This window comes from Chlorocebus sabaeus, chromosome 9 (assembly GCF_047675955.1).
Source record: "Chlorocebus sabaeus isolate Y175 chromosome 9, mChlSab1.0.hap1, whole genome shotgun sequence".
NCBI classification, from domain to species: Eukaryota; Metazoa; Chordata; class Mammalia; order Primates; family Cercopithecidae; genus Chlorocebus; species Chlorocebus sabaeus.
In genome coordinates, this window is record NC_132912.1 from 18712533 (window position 1) to 18730712 (window position 18180).

Below are 18180 nucleotides of genomic sequence, written 5' to 3' on the forward strand. Positions count from 1 at the left end.
CAGTGACAGACTCGATTAAGAAAATGTGGCACATATGCACCATGGAATACTATGCAGCCATAGAAAAGGATGAGTTCGTGTCCTTTGTAGGGACATGGATGCAGCTGGAAACCATCATTCTCAGCAAACTATCGCAAGAACAGAAAACCAAATACCGCATGTTCTCACTCATAGGTGGGAATTGAACAATGAGATCACTTGGACACAGGAAGGGGAGCATCACACATCGGGTCCTATTGTGGGGAGGGGAGAGGGAGGAGGGAAAGCATTAGGAGATATACCTAATGTAAATGAAGAGTTAATGGGTGCAGCACACCAACATGGCACATGTATATATATGTAACAAACCTGCACGTTGTGCACATGTACCCTAGAACTTAAAGTATAATTAAAAAAAAAAAAAGAAACTCACTCAAAACCGCACAACTACATGGAAACTGAACAACTTGCTTCTGAATGACTACTGGGTAAATAACAAAATTAAGGCAAAAATAAAGAAGTTATTTGAAACCAATGAGAACAAAGAGACAATGTACCAGAATCTGTGGGACACAGTTAAAGCAGTGTTAAGAGGGAAATTTATAGCACCAAATGCCCACATCAGAAAGCTGGAAAGATCTGAAATCAACACCCAAACATCACAATTAAAAGAACTAGAGGAGCAAGAGCCAACAAAAGCTAGCAGAAAACAAGAAACAACTAAGAGCAGAAATGAAGGAGATAGAGACATGAAAAACCCTTCAAAGAATCAATGCATCCAGGAGCTGGTTTTTTGAAAAGATTAACAAAATAGATAGACCATTAGCTAGACTAATACAGAAGAAAAGAGAGAAGAATCAGACACAATAAAAAATGATAAAGGGGATATCACCACTGATCCCACGGAAATACAAACTGCCATCAGAGAATACTATAAACACCTCCATGCAAATAACCTAGAAAATCTAGAAGAAATGGATCAATTCCTGGACACATACACCCTCCCAAAACTAAACCAGGAAGAAGTCAAATACCTGAATAGACCAATAACATGTTCTGAAATTGAGTCGGTAATAGCCTACCAACCAAAAAAAGCCCAGGACCAGATGGATTCATAACCAAATTCTATCAGAGGTACCAAGAGAAGCTGGCACCATTTCTTCTGAAATGATTCCAAACAATAGAAATAATTCCTAATTCATTTTAAGAGGCCAGCATCATCCTAATACTTTTAAAACCTGGCAGAGACACAACAAAACAAGAAAATTTCAGGCTAATATCCTTGACAAATATCAATGCAAAAATCCTCAATAGAATATTGGTAAACCAGATCCAGCAGTACATCAAAGAGCTTATCCACCACAATCAAGTCAGCTTCATCCCAGGGATGCAAGGCTGGTTCAACATACTCAAAGCAATAAACGTAATCCCACATGATTATCTCAATAGATACAGAAAAGGCCTTTGATAAAATTCAACATCCCTTCCTGTTAAAAACTCTCAATAAACTAGGTATTGATGGAACATCTCAAAATAATGAGAGCTATTTGTGAGAAACCCATAGCCAATATCATACTGAATGGGCAAAAGCTGGAAGCATTCCCTTTGAAAACCAGCAGGAGACAAGGATGCCCTCTCTCACCACTCCTATTCAACACAGTATTGGAAGTTCTGGCCAGGCTAATCAGGCAAGAGAAAGAAATAAAGAGTATTCAAATAGGAAGAGAGGAAATCAAGTTGTCTCTGTTTGCAGATGATATGACTGTATATGTAGAAAACCCCATCGTCTCAGCTCAAAAACTACATAAGCTGATAAGTAACTTCAGTAGTCTCAGGATACAAAATCAGTGTGCAAAAATCACAAGCATTCCTTTACACCACCAACAGACAAGCAGAGAGCCAAATCATGAGTGAACTCCTGTTCACAATTGCTACAAAGAGAATAAAATACTTAGAAATACAACTTACAAGGCACCTGAAGGACCTCTTCAAGGAGAACTACAAACCACTGTTCACGGAAATAAGAGAGGACACAAACAAATGGAAACAAATTCCACACTCATGGATAGGAAGAATCAATAATGTGAAAAAGGCCATAATGCCCAAAGTAATTTATAGATTCAATGCTATTCCCATCAAGCAAAGACTGACTTTCTTAGCAGAATTAGAAAAAACTAAACTTCATATGGAACCAAAAAAGGGCCCATATAGCCAAGACAATCCTAAGCAAAAAGAACAACGATGGAGGCATCACACTACCTGACTTCAAACTATACTACAAGGCTACAGTAACCAAAACAGCATGGTACTCGTACCAAAACAGATATATAGACCAATGGAACAGAACAGAGACCTCAGAAATAACAACACACATCTACAACCATCAGATCTTTGACAAACCTGACAAAAACAAGCAATGGTGAAAGGATTCCCTATTTAATAAATGGTGCTGGGAAAACTGGCTGCCCATATGCAGAAAACAGAAACTGGACCCCTTCCTTACACAAGTATTAACCCAAGATGGATTAAAGACTTAAATGTAATACCCAAAACCATAAAAACCCTAGAAGAAAACCTAGGCAATACCATTCAGGACACAGGCATAGGAAAAAACTTCATGACTAAATCACCAAAAGCAATGGCAACAAAAGCCAAAATTCACAAATGGGATCTAATTAAACTAAAGAGCTTCTGCACAGCAAAAGAAACTATCGTCAGAGTGAACAGGCAACCTACAGAATGGGAGAAAATTTTTGCAGTCTACCCATCTGACAAAGGTCTAATATCCAGAATCTACAAGGAACTTAAACAAATTTACAAGAAAAAAACAACCCCATCAAAAACTGGACGAAGGATATGAACAGACACTTCTCAAAAGACAACATTTATGCAGCCAACAGACACATGAAAAAATGCTCATCATCACTGGTCATTAGAGAAATGCAAATTAAAACCACAATGAGATACCATCTCACACCAGTCAGAATGTCAATTGAAAAGTCAGGAAACAACAGATGCTAGCAAGGATGTGGAGAAATAGGAACGCTTTTACACTGTTCGTGGGATTGTAAATTAGTTCAACCACTGTGGAAGACAGTGTGGCGATTCCTCAAGGATCTAGAACCAGAAATACCATTTGACCCAGCAATCCCATTACTGGACATATACCCAAAGGATTATAAATCATTCTACTATAAAGACACATGCACACGTATGTTTACTGCAGCACTATTCACAATAGCAAAGACATGGAACTAACCCAAATGCCCATCAGACTGGATAAAGAAAATGTGGCACATATACACCATGAATACTAAGCAGCCATAAAAAACAATGAGTTCCTGTCCTTTGCAGGGACATGGATTAAGCTGGAAGCTATCATTCTCAGCAGACTAACACAGGAACAGAAAACCAAACACTGCATGTTCTCACTCATAAATGGGAGTTGAACAATGAGAACACATGGACACAGGGAGGGGACTATCACACACCGGGACCTATCGGAGGGTTGGAGGCAAGGGGAGGGATAGCATTAGGACAAATACCTAAAGCATGTGGGGCATAAAACCTAGATAACGGGTTGATAGGTACAGCTAACCACCATGGCGCATGTATACCTATGTAACAAACCTGCACATTCTGCAGATGTACTACAGAACTTAAAGCACAATTTAAAAAAAAAAAAAAAAAAAAAAAATAGGCCGGGCGCAGTGGCTCAAGCCTGTAATCCCAGCACTTTGGAAGGCCGAGACAGGCGGATCACGAGGTCAGGAGATCGAGACCATCCTGGCTAACCCGGCGAAACCCCGTCTCTACTAAAAAAAAAAAAAAAACCTAGCCAGGCGAAGTGGCGGACGCCTGTAGTCCCAGCTACTCGGGAGGCTGAGGCAGGAGAATGGCATAAACCCAGGATGCAGAGCTTGCCATGAGCTGAAATCCGGCCACCACACTCCAGCCTGGGCAACAGAGTGAGACTCCGTCTCAAAAAAAAAAAAAAAAAAAAAAAAAGAGGCCAAAATTTTAAGAATGCACTGTGGGCTGGTGCAGTGGCTCATGCCTGTAATCCCAGCACTTTGGGAGGCTGAGGCAGGCAGATCACTTGAGGCCAGGAGTTTGAAACCAGCCTGACCAACATGGTGAAACCCTGTCTCTACTAAAAATACAAAAATTATTCGGGCGTGGTAGTGTGCGCCTGTAATTCCCACTACTTGGGAGGCTGAGGCATGAGAATCACCGGAACTCGGGAGGTGGAGGTTGCAGTAAGGCCATGATTGGGCCACTGTGCACTCCAGCCGGAGCGACACAGCAAGACAAAAAGAAAGAGAGAAAGAGAAAAGAAAGAAAAAGAAAGAAAGAAAGAAAGAAAGCCAGCCAGCCAGCCAGCCAGCCTGTGACATTCATATATTTTAAAACATACTATGAAATGAAATTGCAAATACAGTGAGAATGACTCTTCTATGTATTTTCTTGCTTCTTTTTCCCTTTCTTTTACACTGCCCTTGTATGCCATATGCAGCAATGGCATAGCCTACAGTGCAGAAAATTTGTAAATATTACTCAAATACTACCAGGTTTAGTGATAGGCACTTTCAATTAATACCTTGATGAGCAGGAAAACCATTTAAAGTGATTTGAGCTCGAAAAGTGGTCAACAACTAGAATAAGGTTCAAACGTATTACACAGTAAAGGAGAAACTAGCTGAAGGCTACTTTTACAAAACTACAAGCCTGGAGGCTGCAGTCGTAAAAGATTTCCTTACCTACTAAAACAAATAACAAAAGCAGCAACAAAATTTACGATTCATTTCTGGCTGAAAAAATTTTTTTTTTCTTTTGAGATGGAGTCTCACTCTGTCACAAGGCTGGAGTGCAGTGGCGCGATCTTGGCTCACTGCAACCTCTGCCTCCCAGGTTCAAGCGATTCTGCTGCCTCAGCCTCCCAAATAGCTGGGACCACAGGCACATGCCACCACGCCCAGCTACTTTTTTTTTGTATTTTTAATAGAGACAGGGTTTCACACGTTGTTGACCAGGATGGTCTCGATCTCTTAACCTCATAATCCAATTCTGGCTCAAATATTTCTATTCCGGTTGTTTGTGGCTGCATTGCTGCCCCACTGTGGCTGACTGCCTACATAGCCTCAATTCTTCAACTTTGAATGTACATTCCTCCTTCACTAGATAATCCTGCAATACCCAATATGCTGCCACTCTGATTGGATTCAGCCATGTGATTTGTTTTGGCCAATAAACAGGATGACAGTAAATGTGATGTAAACAGAGATTTTTTTAATACCATGAAAAGCATTTGAACAGCTGGACTTGCTCTGTTTTGCTCTCTGCCATCACCAGCCCCCAACTATTGCCCTCTGCTTGGCTAGTCTGCTGGTCCTAGCCAGAGGAGAACCTACACGTCGGCCAGAGGCAGGGCATCCTGGTCGTCTCAGCTGAGGCCACTTTAGATGAGCCAACAACCATCCAAGCCCAGGTGAATAGGCCCAGCCAAGATAATCAAAAACACCTAATTCACCTGCAGCTGACCAGTCCACAAGTGAGCCCAGCAGCGATCAGCTGAAACCCACAGACTCCTGAGCCCCCAAAATGTTTAGTTTTATGCCGCCACAATTTTGTGTCTTCACACATCATAAAACCAACAGAAAACTGATACACCCATAATATCCAGACTCCCTTTGGAAAGACTTTTTTACTAAGAGGGAATCAAATCTCTGTGAATAATTACCTTCAAGCAAATACAATAAATATGCCATAATTTAATGGAGAATTAACACTTTCTCAATTCCTATCATGATCAATCTTTAATCTTCCATATAAACTGAAAAACGATTTGCATTAAACATCGCAACTCCACAAAATCAACTCTTCTTATTTCAGGTGCTTTATTTTAGGCCCTAGTGGTATTTAATGCATTTTTCCTTCAAGAGTTTTTGTTACCACCTTAAATTCTTTTCAGGCAAAAAAGAGTATAAATAAGCAGACAGGCATATCCTCTCTAATGAGTATTACATTCCTCAAAATTTAAACAACAAATATCCTTTTCTTTTTTTTGATTCTCATTCTCAGTATTTAAAAAATATCCTTTTCTATTAGAGATATTTCTTAGACCAAAATGATAACTTTAAATAGCAAATATTCTATATGTATGTGTATGTTTATGTATTATAGAACTATGTTTATATATCTTAACATACACATATTTCACACTTTGATAATGTACTGTGAAATTAGTTTTTAATGGCAGAATATATATTAATAGTTTAAACAAGTACTAAATCTTATAAGAATATGAAATAATCTCTAAATGTATTAAATTTAATTTTATAACAATTCTATAATCATATTAGGAAATTATAAAATTCAAGGTCTTGAGACAGTCTTCATAAATGATCACTGTCTACTGAGCTTAATATGTAATGACTGACATAACTGAATAGTTTTCATTTTGGCTGAATCTGAACTAAATGAGACTGTGAATGGGTGAATGGCTCTATGTTTCAGAAATTACACACTGTGAAATATACACTACTTTGAGAGTGGTTTTGCTGTGAAGACGGTCTCACCTGATCATGCATTAGTGCTGCAATGTGTGTTGTTTTCCCTCCAGGTGCTGCACACAAGTCTAGAATCTTCTCTCCAGGTTGAGGATTTAGTACATGAGTTACTAAGGCAGATGGCAAATTCTATAAGGAAAAAAATGTAATTGATTATCAATAATCCTAAAGCATTTCTGAGAACCAGAGAATATAAAGAATCTTTTGGGGGTAATCCACTATAGCATCCTCACGTCTGCCAAGAGGACGGTTTTTATAAATATACTCAGGTTAGGAAATTCACAATTTCCTAGAATATCCTATGATCTCCCGGACTTACATACACACCAACTGCACAAAAACATACATGACACACTTTTCACTCAACTCAGGGTTTCTGCCTTATCAGTATTTTCTGGGTACCAGCAAAAATAAATAAATAAATAACCCACATTATTTCCTTTTCTGAATCCCAACGGTTCTCAATATTCTGGAAGCCAGAGACCTCTAAAATTACACGACCACTCTGGATCTTTTTCCCAAAAAACATACAAAATTTTGGTCTCAGTGGTCACTACTCAACATTTTAGTGCAAAAGCATGCCATTTTCATATAGGCATACCATCTGAGAGTACTTCAGTCTCAGCACTGTTTAATAATTTAAACTCCACTTGGGAACACATAAATATTAAATAACTGGTTTCTTCCAGTTAACCAAGAATCTAACTTTGCCATTTTGGCCACCTTGTCATCTAACTCTCATTTAAGACGCCTTGTTTTACGCTGCTAAATCATCCAAAAGGCATGTTTGGGTCCCTGCCTCCACCACATTTCAATAGGAAACGAATTAAAATGCAACAAACAAACAAACAACAACAACAAAAAAAACCCAAACCTGGCTGTTTCTGACTGGCACCTAAAAATATATTATGAGATTATACAACCAAAACATACTTCATCTATAGCAGTAAGTCATATTAAATCATTAATTTGTTATTAGTATTAATTATATAAGGACTACTTGCTATAGAATGACAGCCTTGAATAAAACAGATGGAATAGTATCATAAAATAACTCATTTCTAAAATTACTTGGTAAGAAAAACAGAGTCTAATAAGCATGGAGTTATTTATTTGGTTATTTTGGAGACAGAGTCTCATTATTTTACTTAGGCTGGGCTCAAATTTGGGATCCTCCCAATTGTGCCTCTTAAAGCTTAAAGGTTTCAGTTCATTCTTAACAAAAGACTGAACAATACATCCATGAGTACATCCTCAAGAACTGTGAGATGGCCAGGCGTGGTGGCTCATGCCTGTAATCCCAGCACTTTGGGAGGCCAAAGCAGGCAGATTGTCTGAGGTCGGGAGTTCGAGACCAGCCTGACCAACATGGAGAAACCCCGTCTCTACTAAAAATACAAAATTAGCTGGATGTGGTGGCACATGCCTGTAATCCCAGCTATTCAGGAAGCTGAGGAAAGAGAATCACTTGAACCCAAGAGGCGGAGGTTGCAGTGAGCGGAGATCGTGCCATTGCACTCCAGCCTGGGCAACAGGAGCAAAACTCCGTCTAAAAATATATAAATAAATACAAATGACATGTACCCCCTAATATGATAAGGACACTTCATCTCTGTGGTATTCTTCTCAAAAATCCAACAACCCCAGCCTAGATGAATCCAAAATGAGGGACATTCAACAAAATACCTCAGTCTCAAAACTATCAAGGTCTTAAAAACAAGGCAAGACTGGGCAACTATCACAGGCCAGAAGAGACATCATGATTAAATGCAGTGTGGGATCCTGGATTGGATCCTAAACATAAATAGGACATTATGAGAAAAACTGGTGAAATCTGAATTCACTTGGAGTTTATGGTAATGTGGTATTCACAGCATTTGGAGTTATCGCCCACAACATTCGTAACATAGTAACACACCAGTGTTGGTTTCTAAGTTTTATCAAATGTACCATGGTAGTATATTACCCTTAAGAGAAACTGGGTGAAGCGTATAAATGACTATCTTTGCAAATCTACAATTCTAAAATTCTATTCTGTAATTCTGAAATTACTCTAAAATAAAAACTTTTCAACCTTATGAGAGAAAGTAGGAAAAAAATCTTTATTAAAAAAAAAAAATTCCAGGAATAGACTCTAGGTACCTATAGCACAAGTTTTCCAAGTGATTTGATACATACAAATGTACTGCAGTATTGGTGAATGGCGTGATTACATTATAAAATTTATGAGATAATGAGGTTCCCTTTGTTGGCTGAGACCTGTGAAAGGCTTGGGCATCTTCCATATTAGATCTAAGTTAATCAATTCCTAAAACCAAAATGAAAACTGCTAATTATGGCTACTAGGAGCTTCTTAGCTATTAGAGAGGTAAAGCATGGATACTGACAAAAGCAAAAATAATTTTCAATTTGTTATTAAAGTATCAGCAACTATTGTAATGATTTAACACTATTGAAAAGTACTTCCATTTAAATGATGCCTCTCACATGATGCACTTTTAGAGACTGTCATTTAATCCACTTTATAGTCACTTGAATATTCAAGGTTTGTCTGAAAAGAAAGGCAACTTGTTGAAACATTCCAAATGCGTTTTATATTACCATTATATGTAAATGTGAAACTTGTTCCATCTGTGAGAATCTTTACGTATGTAAACATTTAAGGATAATAATAAATTTTTAAAATTTCACATTCTTCTTAAACGTACTGTTCTGCACGTTCTTTCAGAATTTTCCTTAGAGAAACGAGTATCACCTGGTTCTGGTCTGCACTGAATTAAGCTATTTAGATTTTATGGATAAGACCCAGTTAAGAATCTGGTACTCCTGAACCAGTTTGAAAAGGAAGATATAACACAAAAAGATCAACTAATGCTAACTCAACACTGACCACAGAGTTTTTGGGAAATTGTCAAAGAAGCACTTGAGAAATTTAATGTAATATGTGAACTGTTTAAAGTCCTCACCCCCTGAACTTGGATCTCAGTAAATCTAACTTAGGACCCAAGAACTGCATTTTCAAAAGGCCCTGCAGGTGATTCAGATGCAGATCTTCCATGGGTTACTTCTGGAGCACTGGCATGGGGCCAAGAATACAGGCTTGAAATCAGAATTTGACTCTGCAAACTTTTACCTATGCAGCATACAGCAAACCACTCCTTTAATCGCCCAAAAACTACTAATGCCTACCACGCACTTTAATTTTCTAAGCCTCTATTTCCTTCTCTATGAAACTGATGGTTTGTAAGAAGTAAATGAAAAAATATATGTAAAACACTCAGCTCAGTACATGGATCACAATAAGCACTCAGTCAGTGTTAGCTAAGATTACCATTAGTATCCCTTATAAGTTCACTGGCCATCAGAAACTGGCCATCAAAATAGACTACATAAAATAAAACAGCTTTCAATAGAGAAATGACAAAAAGTTAAACTCTGCCCTCAGACACAAAAGTTTTATTCTGGCAGGAAATTCTTATGTCCCTTGCTATTAGGTGACAAAGAATATGGCTCTATGGTAGTCTGGACAGTATGAATCACAAAATGACTCACAATATTTCATAAAGTCATCATTAAACTGATTTTAAGACAAAAGAATGCTGCTACAGATAGCAAAAAATGTAAAAAGAAAATTTGCACTATACTAGATTTCTTTTTATAAACTCAAAACTAAATAATGACCAGGCACGGTGGCTCATGCCTGTAATCCCAGAACTTTGGAAGGCCAAATCGAGATGACCACTTGAGCCCAGGAATTCAAGACCAGCCTGGACAATATGGCAAAACCCCATTTCTACTAAAAATACAAAAAATTAGCTGGCTGTGGTGGTGCATGCTGTAGTCCCAGCTACCCAGGAGGCTGAGGTGGGAGGATCACCTGAGCCTGGGAGGTTGAGGCTGCAGTGAGCCAAGATCATGCCACTGCACTCCAACCTGGGTGACAGATTAAGATTCTGTCTCAAAACAAAAAGCAAAACAAAAACAAAAAAACAAAACCCACACACACTTTAAACTATGAGATGAGCAGGTATTGTCAAACCACACAGAAAACTAACATTGCATTAAACATTACTAACTTGAAGGAGTGCAGGTACCACTAGCAATGACTCAGGGCTACATTGCCAAATGAAAACAAGTGTTTCAAATGAATTATATAATAAACCACCACAAAAAAAACACTGAAACTAAAATTAGCAAAAATCCCCAAAATTATTCATAAACAATTATATGTTAGATTACATATTCTAATGTGTTAGAACATTACCAATGTGCAATTAGATAATAAACATCTGTTTTTCCGTTTGTTCACACCAGAAATAATCTCTGAATTCATAAAATGTCTGTTGACTAAATACTGGGCAAAGGCCAGGTATGGTGGCTCACGCCTACAATTCCAACACTTTGGGAGGCCAAGGCAGGAGGATCACTTGAGGCCAGGAGTTTGAAACCAGCCTGGGCCACAAAGTGAGACCTCATCTCTACAAAAACATCAAACAAATCAGTGGGGCATAATAGTGCACACCTGTGGTCCCAACTATTTGCGAGGCTAGGCAGGAAGATTGCTTGAGCCCAGGAGTTCGAGCTTACAGTGAGCTATGACTGTACCTGTACTCCAGCCTAGACAACAGAGAGCCTGTCTCAAAATAATAATAATAATAATTACTGGACAGAGAAGGTGGGGCAGCACATGACATTTGGACTTAAGGTTTGAATTCAGATACCACCAGTTACCAGTAGTGTGACATAGGACAAGAGCCCTAACAGATCTGGTCTTCAGTTATCTTCCTCTTATATTGTGAGTTATAACACTACCCAACCAACAGACTATAACAAATCAAATGATTTACTAATGGAACACTACACATGTATATAAAATGCATGCAATATTCAGGGATTAATATTCTGAGATGGAAAGCAGTATATTGAATCAGTTATTAAATCACCCTTGGGCAAAGAAAGATAGAAAAAATAGTTTAAAAATCAACAGAGAAAAAGAAAAGAAAGAAGAATGCTTGTAAAGTTTTTTCTTACTGCTTAACCAAAGGTAGATCAGTGTATATAAGCAGACTCCAAAAAAAATCTTAAATTTTAAAAAATCCCAGATTTCAAATAATTCACTGATGTATGTTTCAATGTCACTAAATATTTTACTTTTATACATACTTACTTGTAAAAATAAGTAACGGGGCAGTACATTGTCAAATGAAGGGCTGAGATATACTGGTTCTGTCATTCTTATGCCCATGCCTCTGAAAAATAGGAAATCTAACATTAGTCGTATAAATTCCATGGTCTATACAAACTATGTTTCCAGAAACATTCTCAAATAGCCTGTCAAACATAAGATGCTCTTTTAAAGAACTCTTTTGGCTGGGTGCGGTGGCTCAAGCCTGTAATCCCAGCACTTTGGAAGGCACAGGAGGGAGGATCACTTGAGGTCAGGAGTTCAAGACCAGCCCGACCAACATGGACAAACCCTGTTTCCACTAAAACTACAAAAAATTAGCCGAGCGTGGTGGTGGGTGCCTGTAATCCCAGCTACTTGGAAGGCTGAGACAGGAGAATCACTTGAACCTGGGAGGCAAAGGTTGCAGGGAGCCAAGATCGCACCATTGCACTCCAGCCTGGGTGACAAGAGTGAAACTCTGTCTCAAAAAATAAAAAAATAAAAAAAGAACTCTTTTATTCAACAACAAAATACATAAAGTAGTCCTGTTAATTGTTTTTGAATTTCTACCCGCAGAATAGGAAGCCATCAGAACTAAAAAGGAAAAAGTTACATAAATTTTTCATTTAAGCACAAATGTCTGCAGAGATTTGAACAGACTAAAAAGCAAACACTACCTCATTCTTTACTACTTCCTGTCAGCTCTTTATAGAATAATTGCCCAGTACTGACACAATCCCAAGGATAACCTTTTCCACCTTTGTCCCATTTTAGGAGTGGCAGTGGAACTGATCAGAACAGGAAGGGCCAGGACTCAGGATGGCCTGGTGGAGAGTGACTCATCAAGACAAACATCACAATCTCAGAGATGTTGTCAGAGGCTATTGAAGCAGAGAAAGAACACCCAAATCCTGTCAGACAAAGCCAAGCCTGGCCTTGTGTGTCAGGCCAAACCAGAGAGAGCAAGCAAAAGGAGAAATTCAAAGAGTGTTCCGGGGATTAGGACGGCACAGAAAAAAGTACAGTCTAAGTATAAAAATCAGGATTTAGGCTGACACAGTGGCTCATGCCTGTAATCCGAGCACTTTGAGAGACTGGCACAGGAGGATCACTTGAGGTCAGAAGTTTGACACCAGCCTGGGCAACATCTCTACACAAAATTTAAAAAATGATCAAGGCATGGTGGAGTGTACCTGTAGTCCCGGTACTTGGGAGACTGAAGCGGAGGGATCCCTTGAGCCCAGGAGTTGGAGGCTGCAGTTTGTTATGATTCTGCCACTGCACTGCAGCCTGGGCGGCAGAGCACCCAAATAAACACAATTTTTAAAAAATGGTTTTTAAAAATCATGACTTAAACCTGGTTTAAGGGTACAATCAAAGGAGAGACCCATTAGGATGAGCAAAGATAAAGTCTTAGAAGCAGTAGACAAGTTCATAGCTAGCTTATGCAACAGCTTATGAGTTGATCTCGGCAGAGATGCGTCTACACTGATGGTATGTACTCTATCTAATGTTGGCAGGATAAGTTTATGTTGGTCTTTACAGTAAAATAACGTCAGTAGATATCTGTGGACTATTACTGCAGTGGTATGATTATAAACTCCCCTTGGTTTTGTTGTTTGTTTATTTATTTATTTATTTTTAGACACAGGGTCTCATTCTCTCACCCAGGCTGGAGCGCAGTGGCACAATCATAGCTCGCTGCAGCTTCTAACTACTAGGTTCAAGTGATCCTCCCACCTTAGCCTCCCCAGTAGCTGGGACTGCAGGCACACACCACCACGCCAGGTAAGTGTGTGTATCTGTGTGCATGTGTGTGGACAAAGTCTCACTATGTTGTGTGTGTGTGTGTGTGTGTGTGTGTGTGTCTGTGTGTACAGAGTCTCACTATGTTGCCCAGACTGGCATCAAACTCCTAGCCTCAAGCAATCCTCCTGCCTCAGCTTCCGGAGCTCCTGGGATAACGGGTATGAGCCACTATGCCTGGCTCCCTCAGTTCTAACAGCCTTTGGCATATAGTAAATGCTGACTCCTTTTCCTCCTCTTCCCACCCCTTTACCACCTTACTCATTTGTTTACCACTTGAAATCCATGAATGTGCACTTTTAATCAGAGGTTAAAACTCAGTCACTGCTCCAGTCAGGAACAAATTAAACCACTGTATTCACTTTCAAGGCAAATAGTCCCTGCCCCTGAGCAGAAAATATACAAACGAAGCTTCTGAAATGTCACTGACTCACATTTGAAAACCAGTCCTGGCTGGGTGTGGCATCTCCTCCCTGTAATCCTAGCACTTTGGGAGGCCAAGGTGGGAGGACTGCTTGAGACCAGAAGTTCAAGACCAGACTGGGTAACATAGCAAGACCCCCATATCTATGAAAAAATAAAAATAAAATATCAGCTGATCATGGTGTCATGTGCCTATAGAACTAGCTACTCAGAGGCTGAAGTAGGAGGATCACTTGAGCTCACGAATTCAAAGTTACAGTGATCTTTGATCGTACCACTCCAGCCTTAGTGACAGAGCAAGACCCTGTCTCTAAAAGAAAAACCAAAGCAAGTCAGTCCTTTGTTGTGACACCTGGTACTCTTACCTTGATCAACACCCAGAATCTACAACTATTATTGAATATCTTGAATTCCAGAGTCTGATCACTCCATAATTTAAATGACTTTCTGACTTGCAGGACTCCAGTCCTCTAAAAATACTGAAACTTGAAAATGTTCACGCCTGTCGTCCTACTCAGTTCCTAACTGCCACTTTAGGTTCTGGTGCTCTTCGACTATCTCCTTCTGAACATGCCTACCAGAACAAGTGAGTGCTATAAATCACTGAACTCAAAATAACATAATAAAGAATAATTTAAGTCAATTATTATTCAGGTATGAGATTGCATGTTTCTTTAAAAAATATTTCTGTAGCCACATATCTCCATATAATAATGCAAAGTACAAGATTGCATATATTAATGCAATCTGTTAGTCAATTAACCTGCCTCCATGAATCTATGAATGATTCAACCCACCTGGAATTCAAGAAAGCAAAAGGCTCAAATTCACTAATTGAAAAACAATTGTACCATTAGTTGTGTTGGTTTAAAATTTTTTAAGGAACATAAATAAGAAACAGGGTGTACATGCAGCATTTCTATCATAGCAGCCTGCTTCTCACACAGAAAGAGACAAAACTTGCAAAAGTGTAACTGAATACATTGAGTTTAAACATCAATCTTTTTTTTCCTTTTTTGACATTCTGAAGTCTCGCTGTGTCACCCAGACTGGAGTGCAGTGGTACAGTCTCGGGCTCACTGCAACCTCCCAGGTTCAAGCAATTCTCCTGCCTCAGCCTCCTGAGTAGCTGAGATTACAGGCACCTACCACCACACCTAGCTTATTTTTGTATTTTTAGTAGAGACGGGGGTTTCACCATGTTGGCCAGGCTGGTCTTGAACTCCTGACCTCAAGTGATCCACCCACCTTGGCCTCTCAAAGTGCTGGAATTACAGAAGTGAGCCACCGCGCCCGGCCAAAAGTTGACTGAAAAGTTGTTTGCCTCCTAACTTCCACTAACAAAAAATTATTCACAACATTGTTCAGAAAACATTATTCAACACAATAACTGGAACCACATCAAATAACCTAAGAGAATGAAGAGTATACCATTAACAATGAACTAATGGAGGTAGTCAAAATATCAATTATCTATTACAGGTCCAAAGATAAACATAGCAGATATATGCATAATCTTTATATTCATGAAGCCGTCTAAGGAGAATAAAATCTTTGTTCTTGGTCATTTGGAATGTGCTGCTACCTAGATCTAGGGAATCCAACAGTCAACTTCTTCAGAAGAACAAATGAATTTCAACTACAAACCCAAACTGTTGCAACATAAACAACTGTTCTTCCCATCAGGGATACTGTCCAATTGTAAATGGAGAAATTCACAGCTTTCAGCATGTCTATGTCAGCCATGAACTTTGGAGTAATGGAGCTGTCCACTGAACTCAAACAGCCTGAAAAAACTAAGTAAAATAAGAGCCTGGACTTTCCACCAATTTATTTAGGGCCACTAGCAATAAGAAAGGATTTAGAACAGACTGTATTTGAATTTAGTTTGAACAAGCCTAAACATTCATTTTTAACCACAAATATTCATGTGAGTGCTAGGTTTCTGGTAAAATTTATTTTTAATTAAAAAATGTTTAATTTATATTAAAATCAAACTTTTTCTTGACAAATAAGAATGTTAAAAATGATCTGGATAGGACGGGCGCAGTGCCTCATGCCTGTAATCTCAGCACTTTGAGAGGTCGAGGCGAGCAGATCACGAGGTCAGGAGATCAAGACCATCCTGGCTAACATGGTGAAACCCCGTCTCTACTAAAAATACAAAATATTAGCCAGGCGTGGTGGCAGGCACCTGTAGTCCCAGCTACTTGGGAGGCTGAGGCAGAAGAATGGTGTGAACCTGGGAGGCAGAGCTTGTAGTGAGCCGAGATCATGCCACTGCACTCCAGCCTAGATGACAGAGCAAGACTCTGTCTCAAAAAAAAAAAAAAAAAAAAAAAAAAAAATTGATCTGGATAGATCATCAGATTCATTCTCCATCAAAATGAGCATTGTTTCTTAAAGATGAAAATATTTCAAAAAAATAAAATTCAGAAGGACAAGTAAAATCATTTGACAATTAAAATGTAACTGGTTGCCTAATGAGGCTCTTTAATTTGATCAGTTACCCTTTTTGATCAAAAATCATGGAAATATGGGTTAAACAATTTTTTTCCAGCTAGATTTATAGCCAAAAAACCCCCTCATATAACGCAACTAGATACATTTTACATTATTTGTAATTTTCATTGACCCACAAAAAGGATGCTGATTTCCCCAAAACACCTGATGACATACTTCAGTTCAGGTAATCCACTGAAGATTTCCTTGCGGCTTAGTTCAGAAATCCCATTTCCAAGAAATACTTTTGTTCCATCAAATTCTCTGGCTCCTTTCTTACATTTTCCTTTAATATCAGAGTATACAGAAACAACATCTCCAGCTTTCATAACTAGAGAAGGAAGAAAATCAGATTACACTGAATTACACTTTGGCAGAAGAATCGTGAACATTCTTTGAGCTAGACTGGCGATCTCTAGAGGCATCAATAGTGGGCATGAAGCAGTTCAAACTGGCTCATTATCTCAATATAATCTTTAATAGAAAATCTGTCGTTTACTTTAAAATATTCCCTAACAATAAAACTCACTGAAGAATCTTTTTCAGTGAAAACAAAGAAATAGAACAGCTTCAAAACATCCTGCCCTCAACTGGAAATCTGTAGCTGAGCCAAATTATTTCCCCCAAGCCTTAAAAGAGTTCTTATAAATCTTGACATCTCAGCTCAAACCTCAAAGTTCTAAGTTTCCTTCAAAAGGATTCTTCAAATATGTACCCTAAAATCTTTCAAAGAAATATTTCTAAATCCCATAACCCTGTTTGTATTTCTTTGCTATTTTGCTGTGACAGCACAATTAAGGCAGAGACTTTAATGATAAACATATAAAGCCATTCATATATATATACACATACATATGCACACATATATATGTGTGTGTATACACTTAGAATACCTTTTACAGTATACAGTGTACAGAGTTGTTTTATATGGCTGATTAAATCCAGTTTTTGTAGGCATTTCAGTATTTTCTATAACAACTCCCAGTGGTATTTATAGTGGGAAATTATATTCCACTTCCAAAAAACATTTTTAAAGCTAATCTATCATAAATTTATTTGGCCTATTACCTGACAACAGTAGTGAACAGCCTATTAGCTAGAGCTAAGAAAACTGTTAAAATAATGTAGATCAGATGTCACTACACTTTTCCTGTAAAGGGCAAATAAATATTTTAGGCTTTGTAGCCACATAAGGTCTCTGTGGCATATTCTTCTTTATATATGTATCTTTTCACAGCATTTTAAAAATGAAAAAACCATTCTTAGCTTATGGGCCACACACAAACAGACATAGGCCAGATTTGGCCAGCAGGCAGTAGTTGGCCCACTTCTGATACAGATCAAATCATTCATTTCAAGGACACCATAACTGAGGCCCAGATACTGAATAACTTTTCTACAGATCAAAGCAAATGTTTCTTGATTTCAAGTCCAACAAGGCACCACTGAACCACAGTGACTGACTTACTAAGCATATGCAATACAGGTATGTCGCCAACTGTGTGAATACATTAAGAATACTAAGTTTCATCCCAATGTTCAGATTCCAGGTTCTGGATGTTCTCTCACTAATGATACGACAGCTTTCTGAGGTTTCAAGGCAATGCAGTCAAGAAAACAAAACAGAAGTTCACTGACGTACTCTCTATTCATCAGTAATGATCCACTAAAACAACTGTCATCAAATATATCCTTATTTGGAAGGAAAAAAAAAAAAAAAAACTGTCAGAAAAC

The 18180-nt window shown here is 38.5% G+C and overlaps 1 protein-coding gene across 6 annotated transcripts in view; it reads right to left on the minus strand.

Moving 5' to 3' along the window:
- NSUN6 (NOP2/Sun RNA methyltransferase 6) overlaps positions 1-18180 on the minus strand; it is a 107759-nt gene that overhangs the window by 66439 nt on the left and 23140 nt on the right. For all 6 annotated transcript variants that reach the window (XM_037983382.2, XM_008002433.3, XM_073018769.1 and 3 more), the window contains 3 exons: positions 16624-16777; positions 11716-11797; positions 6558-6677 (listed from right to left, as the gene is read on the minus strand). In XM_037983382.2, the coding sequence (XP_037839310.2) occupies positions 6558-6677; positions 11716-11797; positions 16624-16777 (356 nt within the window). The remainder of the gene's footprint in view (positions 1-6557; positions 6678-11715; positions 11798-16623; positions 16778-18180) is intronic.